The sequence below is a fragment of the Salvia splendens genome, chromosome 11 (assembly GCF_004379255.2).
Source record: "Salvia splendens isolate huo1 chromosome 11, SspV2, whole genome shotgun sequence".
Taxonomy (NCBI): domain Eukaryota; kingdom Viridiplantae; phylum Streptophyta; class Magnoliopsida; order Lamiales; family Lamiaceae; genus Salvia; species Salvia splendens.
Window position 1 is genome coordinate 24,675,907 of NC_056042.1, and position 15,496 is coordinate 24,691,402.

At 37.8% G+C, this 15,496-nt stretch overlaps 2 protein-coding genes across 2 annotated transcripts; one reads left to right on the forward strand and one right to left on the reverse strand.

Moving 5' to 3' along the window:
* Window positions 1-2,671: 2,671 nt before the first annotated feature.
* LOC121755772 (eukaryotic translation initiation factor 3 subunit H-like) lies at window positions 2,672-7,095 on the forward strand. Its single transcript, XM_042151154.1, has 12 exons — window positions 2,672-2,818; window positions 2,911-2,990; window positions 3,375-3,491; window positions 3,585-3,688; window positions 4,272-4,338; window positions 4,487-4,620; window positions 4,720-4,768; window positions 5,838-5,909; window positions 5,986-6,087; window positions 6,150-6,217; window positions 6,326-6,478; window positions 6,751-7,095. The coding sequence occupies exons 1-12, from the start codon at window positions 2,809-2,811 to the stop codon at window positions 6,806-6,808; spliced, it is 1,014 nt and encodes a 337-aa protein (XP_042007088.1). The 5' UTR covers window positions 2,672-2,808; the 3' UTR covers window positions 6,809-7,095.
* A 1,046-nt stretch (window positions 7,096-8,141) lies between these two features.
* On the reverse strand, window positions 8,142-11,601 carry LOC121755770 (probably inactive leucine-rich repeat receptor-like protein kinase At3g28040). Its single transcript, XM_042151152.1, has 2 exons — window positions 9,866-11,601; window positions 8,142-9,783 (listed from the first exon to the last, which is right to left on the reverse strand). The coding sequence occupies exons 1-2, from the start codon at window positions 11,374-11,376 to the stop codon at window positions 8,343-8,345; spliced, it is 2,952 nt and encodes a 983-aa protein (XP_042007086.1). The 5' UTR covers window positions 11,377-11,601; the 3' UTR covers window positions 8,142-8,342.
* Between the last annotated feature and the right edge of the window lie 3,895 nt (window positions 11,602-15,496).

Sequence of the window (15,496 nt, forward strand, 5' to 3'; positions counted from 1 at the left end):
TTTTACGAGAGCATTCACACTATCAACTTCTTTCTTCAGCAAAGGTACTCTCAGTTCATGATAACTTGGTGGCTTCATGCCGGGACCATACTGTCCAACACATTCAATGGCAATCTTAAAGCTTTTGTGCTTAGCAGCATTAAATGGTATTCCGGCTTCATAAAACCATTTAGCCAATTTACTGCAAGCCCTGTCATGTAATTCTTTTTCGTGAACTTCATTTATTGTCTGTTGTTTTCCCTTGCTCAATTTTTGTACTTGGACTCTTTTTGCTGGAACGCGGTTGTAATATACATCCAAAGTACCTTTCATCCTCGGACTTTTTGATTTACTTGTTGTATTACCAACATCATCTTCTTCGTCATCTCCAAAGGTTAAATCTTCAAAATCCTGCCCACCTTGTGAAGCTGACGGAAGATCTTGATCCATTTTAGCATCTTCTTTTTTCTTCATGAACTCTATAATCTCATCTCTCATACGTGATGGACATTTAGAGCATGCTGTGACATTTTTAAAACCACCGACCAAGTGTTCCTTGACCCTTCGAACCCCTGATGTTATATCATTTGAGCAGAAATTACACGTAAATAAATATCTATTATGTAGATTTGGAGTTGCGTATTTTCTCGCAAGATCTTGAACCATCTTATATTAATTGTGATAAAAAACAATATACTTGTTATGATGTTATCGATGAGAGAGCATGCATTCATACAATATACATGAATAGGTAATCCAATAAAATATTACATGATCTATAGTAGGAAAAATAAAGTTACATACAAATTAATACTAACTTCTTATCTAGATAGAGTGGCCGAATACATAAAGTTTCAAATTAAAATAATACTCCTTATCTAGATAGAGTGGCCAAATAAATGAAGTTTTAATACATATAGGCCTATAGGTAGATAAAGTGGTACTAGTTGCAATCATTTGTAGAGGCCAAATTAAAATTAAAATTAACTCCTGCACACAAAATTCAAAAAGAAGATGAAAGTTAGAACAATACCTTGATTAAACAAAGGAATATATGAAGGGAGACAACAAAAGATCTTTGAATTGTTTGTTTGTTTAGGAATAAAAAAGTTGAATTCTAAAGTGTAGAAAGTAGGGTTTGAAAAGTTTGATATGGTGCATGCATATATACAGAGAATTGAGATTGAGAAACATAAGAGAAAATCAGAAAATAGTGTGAGAAATTTGGGAAAATTAGAGATAGCAGATTTTTAGGTAAGTTTTACTTTTATATTATGTTTATGTTTATTTTAGTAAAAACAAATCAGCATCGAAAGGAAAAGATTCACAAAAAAAAGATTTAGGGATTAGTTGATTACCTTAAAAACTTCACTGCGCAGCATATGTCCAGCCGACTTAGCCGACCCAGGCGACCGACGGCGACCCTGTATCTCGATCAACCCACCCATGTTGGGGCAGTGATGGTCTCGACCCAGGCGACCCGAACGATATTTTGACAACACTGAAGATGACCCCTTTCGTTTTTTGCACGTGTTTTGGAAAAATCGTAATAAATAATTGGGAAAATCGTAATAAATAATTAAAGTGGATGGAAAGTAAAATAAGAACGAGAATAATGTAGAGGAGAGTCTCATGGAACCAAGCCCATATGATCTCTAATAGTATGATTGGTTATCAATATAATCGTCTTTTTAAGATGTGGTTTTCAGTCTCATTCCTTTTAGTAATTTATGCATTTGATCACGGTTTTAACATTTCGCTAATGAATCTTCTAAGTTATCCGCTGATTTTACATAGTCTCCACTGCGATAATACTACTTGTGGTCAACTGTCTTACGGTATTATGTCGCCGACGAATATATCGAGACTTACCATCATAAAGGCAAATTTGTACTCTACCTATACCTAATTTGCTATTACAATTATCACTTATGTGAGCACTAGCTTCTTTCAACATGAAATGCATTCTAGGAAATTTTTGAGGGCTTCTTCCCCTGCTTTATCCCACTACAAAAAACGCAAATTAATGACGGAATTAGTGACGGCAACAGAAATTTCAAGAATTAGTGACGCATAAATGACTGAAAAACGTCTGTCACTAATTGGTGACAGAACATCCGTCACTAATCCGAATTTACCATGGCAGTCGCTTTTGACTTCCGTCATTGTTACTTTAGTGGCAGATTTTTCCGTCGCTAATATTTTTTAGTGACAAGCTTTTCATTGACAGACCCATCAATAATTTATCTGTCACTAAATCTGTTAAGTGAGTAAATTTTGCTGATTAGTGACAGAATTATCTGTCACTAAATTGTGAGTTTTTTTAGTGTCCAATGGAATATAATTAGAAGAATAATGAAAAAAAGATATAGTTATAGCTTAAATTACGTGATTATCTAAAAAATACTACTCCCTCCGATAGTAGTGGAGTCATTTTGCCATTTTTGTACGTTCCATTGTAGTGGAGTAGTTTTCCAACACATTTCTTTACACTTACTTTACTCTCTCTTACTTGTCCAGAGCATTTGTACTAGCGGCAATGAGTTTAGACATTATTGTATGAGGTGCCTAGTTCGAGTTCATAGTGATTTTTTTAAATTTCTGTGCCGAAAAGAAATGCATCCATTATTATGGAATAGAGCGTAGAAAAGGAGGCAAAGGAGAAGGCACATGGGCCTATTTAATCAGCCCATTGCACATAATATCTGTCTGAAGCTATATTCGGAAATTTTGAATTTAGGGTTTTCCTGTATTGTGTTTTGTTATCGGAACAACTCAGGTTCCGGAACAACTCAGGTTCTCCGATTCGTTTCTCACGTCACTCGAATCATGGCGAACAGTGCGTATACTCGTCTATCATTTTCGTCCGTTCATTAATTTTAAATGTGTTCTTAATTATTGACGAATTTTGATGGCTTTACTGCTATGCAGCTGCAACAAGGTCTTTTCTGCAAGTGGCGGTTACCGAGGAGGCCACGCCGCCGCTCAGAGTCGTCCAGATCGAAGGACTGGTATGTTTTTCATCGAAAAAATAATTACATTCGAGTAGTAGAATATTGCACATTAAGTATTTGCGTTGTATTTAGGTTTATTTGCAATTTTTTGATTCAAAAGAAACAATTTTATGTAACTGGGCGAGATATTGGGACTTCCTTAGGTCTTTGTCGGGTGGGGATGGGGGATAGCAGCAAGTGCAGATTGATTTTTATCCTGATGGTAATTTTTGGACAAAAGATTCAACTCATATTTTTTAGACCTCCCAATTACGTATGAGATTGATTGCAATTCAATGGCTGCTACTCTTTTTGAATTGCCTGGCGTTTGTGGTACCATCTTTCATGCTGCTTAGTGATACAATTTTTAATACGTTATTATGCTTGGAATGCACTATTCAGGTTATTTTGAAGATAATCAAGCACTGCAAGGAGTTATCACCAGCTTTGGTTACCGGGCAGCTTCTTGGTTTGGACGTTGGTAGTGTTCTCGAAGTCACTAATTGTTTCCCATTCCCGGTGAGCATGTTGCTTCAGCTATTCATATTTATTGCACGACTGGATATTATAATAATTATCATGTTTTCAAACGACCTGTGTATAATGTTGCAGATTCGTGAGGAAGATGAAGAGGTTGAAGCCGAAGGTGCTAATTATCAGCTTGAGATGATGAGATGCCTGAGGGAGGTTAATGTTGACAACAACACTGTTGGTTGGTAAGTATTCTCTTTGCTAAAGTCCAACACAATCATGTACATTTCCAGATTTATATGCTTTGGAAGCAACACACTTGATTTTTATGTTTCTGAAAGAATAAGCTGTAATTTTGGTTTGTTAGTTGTCACAATAATTTTACATTGTTTTGGTATTTAGCTTCCTACGTGGTGTATTTTCTAATATGATGTCCGCGCTAGGTTTGAGTGACATTGTGAAGTCTGCAGCAGTGCTAAGTTCTAATTTAATGTCTACGAATCACATTTTGTATATCTAACTACCAGTTCTTTCACTCTCTCAACTACACAGTCTGACAGTCATGCTAAAGGAGTTCCATCGGGTGTGGAATGTAGTATAGAGAGTTAAAATGTGATCTCTGAACTATAGATTATAATGTTTTTGCCAATGTGCATTGATACTTGATAGTCAGTTATTCTATGGATTTTCTAAGTTTCATCCTTGCATGATGGCTTCAAGCATTCAGTGCGAAATAGTCATATGACTTTTTCAATAAATAAAACCTGGTAAATATACAATGTTATCTCAATGTTTTTGCCTTACATTTTAATGTGATCATCGTTCTAGGTATCAATCAACTTTGTTTGGCTCTTTCCAAACTGGGGAATTGATAGAGACTTTTATGAATTACCAGGTAATCCCTTACCTATGCTAAATCATATAGTTCTTTGCTTCTTCATCTCCTGCCACTGGTATTGTCTGTAACTGCTATTTGTTTTTTCGCATGTTTGCTGATAGTGTTTTGTTTGCTTGTGTAACTTGGGCTGTTATATTGGTGATAGGAAAATATAAGACGATGTGTCTGCATCATTTATGACCCTTCAAGAGCTAATCAAGGTGTCCTAGCTTTAAAGGCGCTGAAGCTTTCTGATACCTTCATGGAGCTCTATCGCACAAATAACTTCAAAGGGGAGAAGTATGTTCATATATGTTTCATACCCTTAAAAATTATAAAATTCATCCTTTTGATTAGCTCAAATGCACAGTCTGTATCTTATGTTTGCTTTCTTCACAGGTTGAGAGAGAAAAATCTTTCCTTTGTGGATATTTTTGAAGAGATTCCTGTAAGTTTTTAATTCTTAATTTCTGTTTGAAGTATCAAGTTTGACTAAGATTGTCTTTTTGTGCATTTATAATTTATAATTTTTTTTGTTCTAATTCCTGATAAGAAACATATTTTATTAAGACTAATGAATCTTTAATGGTTTAATAATCTAGTTCGACTTCGAGGGTCCAACAGAAAAAAGCTTAATCCTCGGTATAAGTGATGAATAACTAATTTAGATATTCCAGACTCCTTCAAAATTATTTGTCCCTTCAAAATTATTGGTGTTGAAATATGAATGAATATGTACTAGCTCGTGTACATAATTTTGTTGATAGACCAATTAAAATCTTGGAACCAGTTCACCATTGAGGCTGACATTATGCTGTGTTGAACAGTGTTAAAGTACAATTTTCTACCGACTCATGAGGCGTTAATCAAGAAAAACACTTAAAACTGTTACCAACATAATAAAACACATATACATGCAGCAAATAGTGTATGATAACACACAAAAACATAGATATTAAATACTTATACGCCCATAAGTCTTTATAATCTTAAGTTTAAATCAAATAGTGATAATTATTAGTCATAGATCAAAAGAAGAAAATGCTTGTGCGTGTCAGTCTTCTGAAAAGTGTTGGAGAATGAGATGGAGAAGGGGTGGGGGAATTTGGAGCAGGAGCGGGACTTTCTGCCAGGTGTTTATTTTTTAGATTAAGCTAGCAGCTCATTAAACCCTTGGACAGGCCATCTAAATTAAGCCCATGAAATCTGGACAAATACTAACACTGCTCGCAGGGTTGCGAGGCGTGCTCCCTGTCTCCCAACAGGGTAAGGCTGCCTTGTACACGATAATTTGCTGAACCGCACCGAGACACTCCTAAAAATGAGTTTTTTAATATTGGTGTTAAAGGTTAAGTTTGGCAGACTTATGTTTCTTTCCTTGTGAAATTTTCTGTGGTCCATACACATTACCTAGTAATGTTACATTTTTCATTGCTAGATGTAAACAGCTTTTAGTTTCAGACAGACGACACTCTTAGCAATCTTTAAAACTAGTCTGCGGTCTTTCTATTTTTCAGATTAAGGTTTCAAATTCTGCTCTAATCAGCGCATTTATGACTGAGCTTGAGGCAGATACTCCAGTCACCCAGGTAATCTAGTTCCACATAGTTGGTCCTTTTACTTTTCCTCAGTGAGTAATAATTAATTCCCATTCTATTTTGTCAGTGTGATTATGATAGATTGCAGTTATCAACCAGTCCAATTTTAGAGAGAAATGTGGAGTTTCTAATTGAATGCATGGATGACTTGTCAATGGAACAACAAAAGGTCAGTATCTATTATTGTTTGCATGCCTGGCCAGTGACATGATATCACCTTTTCTTCTCCAGTTCCAATTCTACTACAGGAATCTGTCTCGTCAAGAAGCACAGAAGCAGGCCTGGCTTCAGAAAAGAAGGTAATGTGATGCTGTACATCGAAGTTAGATATTTGAGCATGCTCTTTCCTTCTAAGATTTACAACGTGGAGGTTTCTGTCACAAATACATTATTTTCATTCCTTTTAGGGCTGAAAATGCTGCGCGGAAGAATGCAGGGGAAGAGCCATTACCTGAGGAGGACCCCACAAACCCTCTCTTCAAGCCCATTCCTGAGCCATCAAGATTGGATAGTTTCCTCATAACAAATCAAATTGCAAATTATTGCAACCAAATCAATGGGTATAGCATAAAACTTCTGCAAGTTGGTTTGAGTTTGTTGTATGTTGCATGCTGTAAAAATATTGTTGTTTAGTAATCCAAATATTTATGGATTGCTAGGCTCTTATATGATTCTGTGATATTTTTTTTCCATTTATTTTTTTCTTTTGATCTTTGACATACAATATTTCTTGCGTTTTTCAGAAGGACATATTTGCAGAGCTAGAGTGCATGTTAACTTTTGATGTTTTTCAGTGTCACATTTAACTTTGTTTTAATGATGTGGGTTGCAGAGTGGCTGGACAAAGCTTTAGCAGACTGTATCTGATGAAGGCACTTCATGAAAAGTAAACAAAGGTGAACCCTGTGGCGGGACGTGGTATTCTATCGCTGCTCATGGTTGTAGCTTAGCAGATGAGGTGAGAATTTTTCTGCAGTAATGGTTATGAGATACTACTTGTTTGTGGATGACAATGCCATCCTTGAGGTATAGAATATCTTGTTAATCGATTAATTTATTTTCTGATGTTAAGATTTTGGATCGAGGTTGCTAAATCGTGTATGTATTCTGTTTTTACGCTATGAACTTATCATCGCCGTTCTCTTCTCGAGTATTAGGGCTACTACATGTTTTTCTATTGGCCATTTTGTATGCAGCACACAGTTTTTATTTTGGCTGGTTTTTTCTATTGGGCCATCTTTGTTTTTGGTTATTTGGAAAATTATATACTCCTATTTTTTTGTTTGGCAATGTGTAATGTGTGTTATGTGAAGTGTAAAATTGAGCGAATTTGAAATTAAAATTTAGTTCAATTTTGCGGTACAATTAATTGGAATTGAAGGCTCTCACTTCCATGTCCAAACTCTCAATTACATTATACCAAAGGAAAACACAGTCTAATTCAATTTGATAAAAATATAGTGTTCCAAGACTCATTTGCATTTGAAACATCTGAAAGGATTAAAGCAAAATGCAGAGTCAACATGATTATTACTACGTGCTTATAAGACTGTCCGTGGCTATGGCCAAAACGCAAGTATCATGACAAATACAGTAGGAGGAGTTTAGGAAATACAGTAAGTAACCGCCTAATGGATGACCTAATCACAGATGCCACACTAACATTTCCCTATCTATAGTTCATGGGTTGATATCGCACTGCCCTGTTAGAGTAATTTCATTCATTTGCTCTCTTTGTTCCACTCAAGATGTCTACATTTTTTAGTGGCTACGAGATTTTAAAAGGAGTTGTTAGATGGAATAAGTCAAAAGAAAAAAAGGTAGGAGTAGTTGAATATTTTAATGAGAGGAGAGATGAATTTATTTCCTAATATAGAAAGTGGACATCTTGAGTGGGACAACCTAAAAAGGAAAGGTTGACATATTGAAAGGGACGGAGGGAGTACATAATGGTGGTGTTCGGTTGCCAATATAAAATAATACCAAGATATAATCTAGGATTGAGTTGTGATATTATTTTAGTCATAGAGGTTAGCTATGACCATCCCATGATATTATTTTAGTCATAGGGGTTAGCTATGACCATCCCATGATTATCCATCTATGATTGAGTTATGAGATTGAATCTCATGAACCAAACACACTATACAATCTTGCAGACTGAACACCCCCAATACTATAGTATTAATACCACGTTTAATTATCATCCTGTAAAAAAAACAATGAGAATAATGTCATATTTTATTGGGAGAGGATCTTCTATTGAGTTTTTATTGGGAGAATAATCTTGCAGACTGAACACCTCCAATACTATCGTATTTTTGTGTAAAGCACAAGATGACTGAATGAAAACTAAAAATATAGGTGTTGAGAAAAACAGAGTAATTAAGTGGGAGAAAGAAAATGCAGTTGATGAAAGAAAAACTAGAATTGTGGATGAATTCTGTTAGGCAGTGGCGTGTTGATGACCTGCAAAATCTGGAGCACCTCAGCCATAGATGGCCTGGTGGAAGGTATTTGTGATGTGCAGACGAGCGCGAGCTTTAGAAGTGGCAGCACCTCCTCCTCCGGATACTCCCTCATTCCCGGATCCACACACTCCACCACATTCCCTTGCTCCACCGCCACCCTCACATGATCACTCAGTATCACCACATTGTCCTCCCCGTACTCCACCGCCCTCCTCCCCGTCACCACCTCCATCACCATCACCCCGAACCCGTACACGTCGCACTTCTCGTTCACCCTCAGGCTCTGGCACGCCAGCTCCGGTGCCACGTACCCCATCGCGCTCTGGAACCTGTTGCTCACCACGTGCTTCGTCAGCAGCCTCGCCAGCCCGAAATCCGATATCTTTGGATTCACATTCTCGTCCACCAACACATTGCTCGGCTTCAGATTGTAGTGTATGATGGGCGGCCGGAACGAGTGGTGCAGGTGCGCCAGCCCCTTCGCTGTCCCCACCACTATCCTGAACCTCTCCCCCCATGTCATGGGCGGAGAGGCAGACTCGTGCAGCCTCGCTTGTAAGCTTCCTTCAGCAGCGTAGTCCGACACCAGAAGCTGGAGCTCCGGAGTCCAGTAGTAGCCTCGCAGCGGGTTCAGATTCGGGTGCTTCGCCTTCCCCAGAATCCTAACCTCCCGATCGAATTCCTCCTGGTACTGCACCCTGTTACTCGTCAACAGTCTCTTGATAGCGACTGTCGTCCCATCCGTTGTAGCCTTGTACACGCTTCCAAACACTCCCTCTCCAATCTTCGCTGCTTTGTTCAGTACAGAATTCAAATCTACATTGCAAAGTCTTTCCGCAGCGGATTTGGAGTCGAACAAAAGCAGTTTCCCTGCTGCCATGTTGGCTGACCTGGTGGAGCTGGAGCACATGCTCTCGAGTGCGTTGTCGAAGAAGGCGATACGTCTCCTAGCCGAGGCGTTGAGCAGGGTTATCACCAGCACTCCGACGGAGATGAACGCAGCAGCGGATATCGCCACAATGGCGGACACGCTGAGGAAGGTGCGGCGCGGGGGCGAGCGGGCTTCACGGCCTGGCTGGCTCGCGTAAGCGTAGGGGTCGAGGACTAGAGGCTTGGGGACATTCATGACGCAGGGAGACTTTACTAATGGTGAGCATATACCCATGTTTCCATCAATCGAGGTCGCGTCTAGTGTCTGGAAGATGCCCCCTGCCGGTAGCCTCCCCACTAGTCTGTTGTGGGAGATGTTTGCGATCAGGAGATTCTCCAGCCTCCCCAGCTGCGGCGGTATCTCACCGCTCAATTCATTCTCCTCCAGTTTTAGAATCTTCAGCTTGCTCAACAACGACACTGATTCTGGTATTCGCCCGCTCAAACTGTTGTGAGATAAGCTCCTGCAAATCACAAATCATAAATCACAATCAGGAGAGAAGAGACAGAGAGATATTGATCACGATTTCAATCAAGAAAACTCACAGCAAGTAGAGCGAAGAGCAGTTGCCGATTTGATCAGGAATGGGGCCTACAAATGAATTGTCATCGAGCTGAAGGATGGCGAGGCTGCCGGAATCGCATATATCGCCGGGGATGGATCCGGTGAGAGCGTTGCTCCGGAGATCTAAGACGGTGAGATTCTGGAAGTAGCCGAGCTCCGGCGGCATTCTCGATTCCAGATGGTTCCAAGACAAATTGAGGTACCTGAGCTTGCTCAGCAGCCCCATTTCCGGCGGAATATCTCCGACGAGATTGTTCCCTGACAGATCCAGTATCTCAAGGCTCTCATAAAGCTTGCTTGACGGAGGAGGAACGAAACCTGTCACCTCGTTTCTAGAAACATCCAATTCCTCCAACTTCATGTCAAACAAACCGTTAGGTATGGTGCCGTTGAAAGCGTTTCCGCCCAATCGTAGCACGGATAAGCTCCAGCACTCGCCCAGAGAGCTCGGAATGCCTCCGATCAGCTTGTTTTGGACTAGATTAAGAAATTTCATAGATTTCAGCTCTCCAATTGATGAAGGAACCGAGCCGGTGAGGGCATTGCTGGAGAAATCCACGTGCTCGAGGCTGCTCATTCCTCCGATCCACTGAGGGAAATCGCCAGTGATGAAATTGTTGGATATGCTCAGATAGGCGAGTTCGTTCAGCTTCTGCAGAGACTCAGGAACTGCTCCGGTGATGAAATTGTAGCTGAAATCGATTTTGGATAAATGTGGGCAGAGACCGATTTCGGAAGGCAGGGATCCAGAAAACTGATTTCCATGCAAATCCAGCTCCTTCAAGTTGTGTACGGAGGCCATTCCCGCCGGGATTTCCCCGGAGAGGACGTTTCTAGAAAGATCTAGAGTCCGGAGCCTCTCCAGCGACCAAATCCCACGGGGAAATCCGCCGGAGAAGCGGTTGCTGGAGAGGTTGAGGTGATTAAGCGTTACGCATTTGGAGAGGGAGGCGGGGAGCGGGCCTTCGAGGCGGTTTCCTGCCAGAGAGAGGAAGCGGGGGGAGAGGGAGTTGTCGAACATGTTGTCGGGGAGGGGGCCGGAGAGGGCGTTGTGGGAGAGGTGGAGGAACTGGAGGGCGGCGAGGGAGGGCGGGAGGTTGCCGGAGAGAGAGTTGCGGCTGAGGTCGAGGTGGTCGAGGGTGGGAATGAGGGCGAGGTCGGGGGAGATGGGGCCGGAGAGGTTGTTGTTGGAGAGGGAGAGGAGCTTGAGGGAAGTGAGCTTCTCGAGGCTGCGGCTGATCTTGCCGGAGAGGGAGAGGGAGTCGAGGTGGAGCTCGGAGACGCGGGCGTTGCCGGAGTTGCATTGGACGAATTTCCATGCACAGGGAGAGGCGTCGTCCTCGTTCCAGGAGGAGAGGGACTGGTGCGGATCGAGGAGGGCGGATTTGAAGACGATGAGGCCGAGGACGTCGTCGTTGAGCTGGCAGAGGCAGGGCGGCGGGAAGAGAGATGAGAGGAGGAGTAAAAGTAAGGCGTAGCGGTGAAACTTCATTTTTTGGTGAGTGAGAGTGTGAGTTAAGAGTTTAGGTATCCATATCCATTTGTTAATGGATGAGAGAGATGATGAATTGCAGCTCTCTGTTTGCTTCAATGATATTGAAACTGTTTAATGAAGTCATGGAAAAGCAGAGGGAGGAATGTGAGCGGAATGTTTTTAACATCTTTCTGTGAATTACTCTTATTTTATTTATGAACATCAAACTGGGTTGCCCCAACATGTTGCATATAAGTATAATTTGTACTATCATCATAAATCATTTATTTTTCCTAATTCTTACTGTATTTATAACATTGGAGTAGATTAGGAGAGCTAACCCACTTGAGAACCATATTCATCAAACATGTGTGTGGTGAATGTTCTTGTCATATTAAAATTCAGCAGTGGTAAGTAAAGAGAAAATAAAGTATAAAAATAATAAAATAGGAGTATTAAAACTAAATGAGTTTTTTCATATCAAATCATGACGTTCGGAAAAAGTATACACATCTTGATTCTTGTTTTTTGAGAGAGGGGATAATATTTCTCAAATAATACATTTTTAAAATATAAATAAGTGATTGAGAAAATTCATTTGGCATTTATGTGGTATATCACATGGTAAGACATTTAATGTCCACCTGGTGTTTTTCTATTTAAAACTATATAAAGTCTTACTTTGAAAAATAAAAGTTTACTACTTATGGGAACCAATGGCAGAATTTGGAGCTGAAATAACTATTTTCTCAATCTTTGGGGCGACGTCAGGACAAAGGGAGGAGACGAACATGACAATTTTACGTAAGGGAAAATTAGTCGAAAGAAGGGAGCGGTCGCCCCCTCCTAGATCCGCCACTGATGGGAACGGATTGTTTCACCAATAAGAGTATAATTTTTATAAATAAAAGTTGTAATAATTTAGAATTATTTTTTTAAAAAATAACCGAATTCGTAGTAATACAATTATAATTTATACTTAATATTCATTGTACATTTTATAGCGCTATCAATCAATTAGTGCAAATGAAATACATCCGCTTCCTCACTCCTGCTTTTAGAATGATTAACAATATCAGTTGGTTATATTATTCCTACTTCAATAATTCTATTACTTTAATTTTAATGTCAAATGGTAAGTTTTTCTGGCGCACATCAGCGTCAATTGCCCGATATTTTAAGTTGAACTATAAAATGCACAATAATGTAAATTTATTTATAATTATTATGCTAAAAAGTCATCATAATATCAAAATTTGAGCTATTTTTGAAGAATGTCCTATTGATTTAAGCTTGTAATCAAATTATAAATTTGGATCTCATTAAGTGTCTCATAAGTAATCTACGATAATTCTAATCATAAATACATTAATTCTTGCCTTAATTTAACTGATACTCCTATTGTTTCTTAGGAATCGAATCACTATTCATATCTTTATGGATTAGGGTTTAGGATTATTCATTTTACCTCTGCTATTAGTTATTTCATTCTATTCTCATTGACTTTATTTTGGGTTATGATAAAATTACTAAAGCATATTATTATAGGAATATTGGTCTTAAGAAAATCATAAATTTTGAGTACAATCTATTACTACTTTCTTAAGAAGTTTGAAAGTGGTCTTAAAAATTTACAAATTTTTGAAAATGTGTAATTTTTTCCATCTGAATAGAATAGATTTTTTTTACATACTTTGATTCTACGTGGTTTGCCCTGAAATCTATGTGACTTCGTTTGAATTATAAATAAAACGACGGCATTTTGACACCCTAATTCTTAAATTCGGCATTTAATAATATGTGTCTTATAACCTAATTTGTCGGGTTTAAAGAATGACTCACTGTGAGAATTTGGTACCAATGTTAAGTTCATGATTTTGAAGAGCTCTTTCGAAGTTCAGAGATTGGAATTGAGACTAAAAAAGTGACAGACTGATAGGTATATCACTTGGTGAAGTCCGGAGTTATGCTTTTCTTCTCTACTTCTGCTCTTGGTTGCTTTCTTGAGGTGTTTTGTTGCTTGAGTGTTTTTGGTGTTGTTTGAGTGGTATATTAGGTCTTCTTATTGATAGGTTTTGTGCGACCTTTAGCTCGCCATTCTTTGTTTGTTGGCTTAGTCTTATTTTTGTTAATTGTTTTTCTATCTTTGTTGGCCTTTTGAACTTCGGTTTGTACGATGGATCTTGCTCGCTATTTTCTGATTTTAAGCTTTTTGCAATTCTTAAAAAAAATTTGATATGGATATAATATGTTGTATCATGTATGTGTAATTTTTTAACAAATTTATGAGATTAAAGTATTGAGTACAATAATATGTTGTATATGTAATAAATTTTTTACATTAAACTGAAGTATTGAGTACATGTGAATGAAACTAATATGTCAGCTCAAAAGGGACTTGTTGCAAAATGAATATAGCTTGATTTATATATTTGGAGATATTAGGTCATTTCTTACGTGGGCATTGGGTAATATTGTACTCCACAAGATAAATAAAAATAAATAAATAAACTAGAATAGGAAATACACCAGGCAAATTGAAGATGTCGATGTTTCATATTTCAAAGAAATATTTTACAATATTTTTGCAAATTTGCATAGTACAAACGTATACGAGCATTTCGACTCTTTCTTTGTGTGTCGCTTATTATGTCATTTGGTATGTTGTCTTGCTCACTTTTCAAATTTTGAAATGGATTGCACTTTCCCTTTAATTTTATGTGATGAAGTATTTAATTAGTGAACAAGTTTCAGTACTTCCTTCACTCCAACTACTACTCTAAGTCTAACTGCTTCTGTTTGTTGTTTCTTCACAGAATGAATCGGAATTTGAATTTTAACTTCCAATCCCACATAAGTTCAAAATTTATGTTATTTTCCTGTCACTTACCAAGCTGTTGTACTGCTCTTCAAACCTTACAAACTCTCTCATTAGTTGATTGAAATAAGTCATGCAAGCAATCAATTCAATACAATTTACTTATGAATTATGATGCACACATAGAAAATCATATTTGTAATAAAGCTGATATAAAAGTAATACTTATAAATAGATTTAGAAAATGGAATTCGCTTGAAACTAAAAAAAGGCTACTACTAATAATATAGATAGTGTATACATATTTCGTATTCAGTATAGATGAAAAAGAAGAGTAAAAATTAAAAAAATACTACTCCAATTCCAATATTTTGTTGAGCACCTTTTCAAGTGAGGACAAAAGATGATTCACATGATGCAGATGAGCAGTCACGGGATGAACCGATATGGCCCCACTATATATCAAATTCATTTTATAGTATAGTATCTTTTTTCCATTTACTATAAAGCATTCACGAACTTATTACAAGGTTCCCAAATAATTAAGTAGGGTTTTGCATGGCATTGGTCCGCTAATGATTTGACTCACATGTGATGTGCACACTAGAGGAATATTGAATTGGATTTTCGAATCACACTAAGTTTAGTGATATCTATATAGCTTTTTGGGGTGGGTACTTAGTATTGAGTGTTGACACGTTTCTAAAGAGTACATACACATTTGAGTAATTTATCTAATAATTATATAGCTTTGTATTGCATTGTTTATCTTATGTGAATTGGGCTTTACAAATTATTCTCTTCAATACTTGGATAAAAGAGTTACCTTTATACTACCTCCGTCCAAAAATATAGTAATAGTAATACAGATTTTAATGCACAATTGCCAATTGATAAAAATAAACAAGAGAGATGGAAAATATGGTGGAAATAGACAAATAATGTTAGTAGATTATGAGGTGCATATTATTAAATACGATTACTTTCCATATTTAAAAATTAATCTAATTTTGTGGATGTTCCAAAATGATAAAAGTAAACTATTTTTTGTGGACGGGGTAATATCATATGGATAAGTAAAATGAATAATATCATTAGAGATAAAAAAAATTCCTTATACTTTTAACTTTACAATTATAGCGCACAACATACAAATAATTTGCGACCCAGAGCTACAATTCCATATTTGCATTATTTGTTATTCAAGGGTGGAACATAATAAAGTCATACTTCATTTTAGTATGATGTTCTATTTGTAGTTAATGAAAACAAATGGTATATTTGAAATGGTATTTACTTCAATTCAATTTTGGATGTATG

What these genes read in the sequence shown, in the direction of transcription:
- LOC121755772 (XM_042151154.1), top strand. An exon ending in TCGTCCAGATCGAAGGACTG is followed by an intron (nt 2,991 to 3,374) that starts GTATGTTTTTCA and finishes TGCACTATTCAG; the next exon opens with GTTATTTTGAAGATAATCAA. An exon ending in GACAACAACACTGTTGGTTG is followed by an intron (nt 3,689 to 4,271) that starts GTAAGTATTCTC and finishes TCATCGTTCTAG; the next exon opens with GTATCAATCAACTTTGTTTG.
- LOC121755770 (XM_042151152.1), bottom strand. Translation starts at nt 11,376, where the DNA reads ATGAAGTTTCACCGCTACGCCTTACTTTTACTCCTCCTCTCATCTCTC. An exon ending in TGCTCTTCGCTCTACTTGCT is followed by an intron (nt 9,784 to 9,865) that starts GTGAGTTTTCTT and finishes TGTGATTTGCAG; the next exon opens with GAGCTTATCTCACAACAGTT.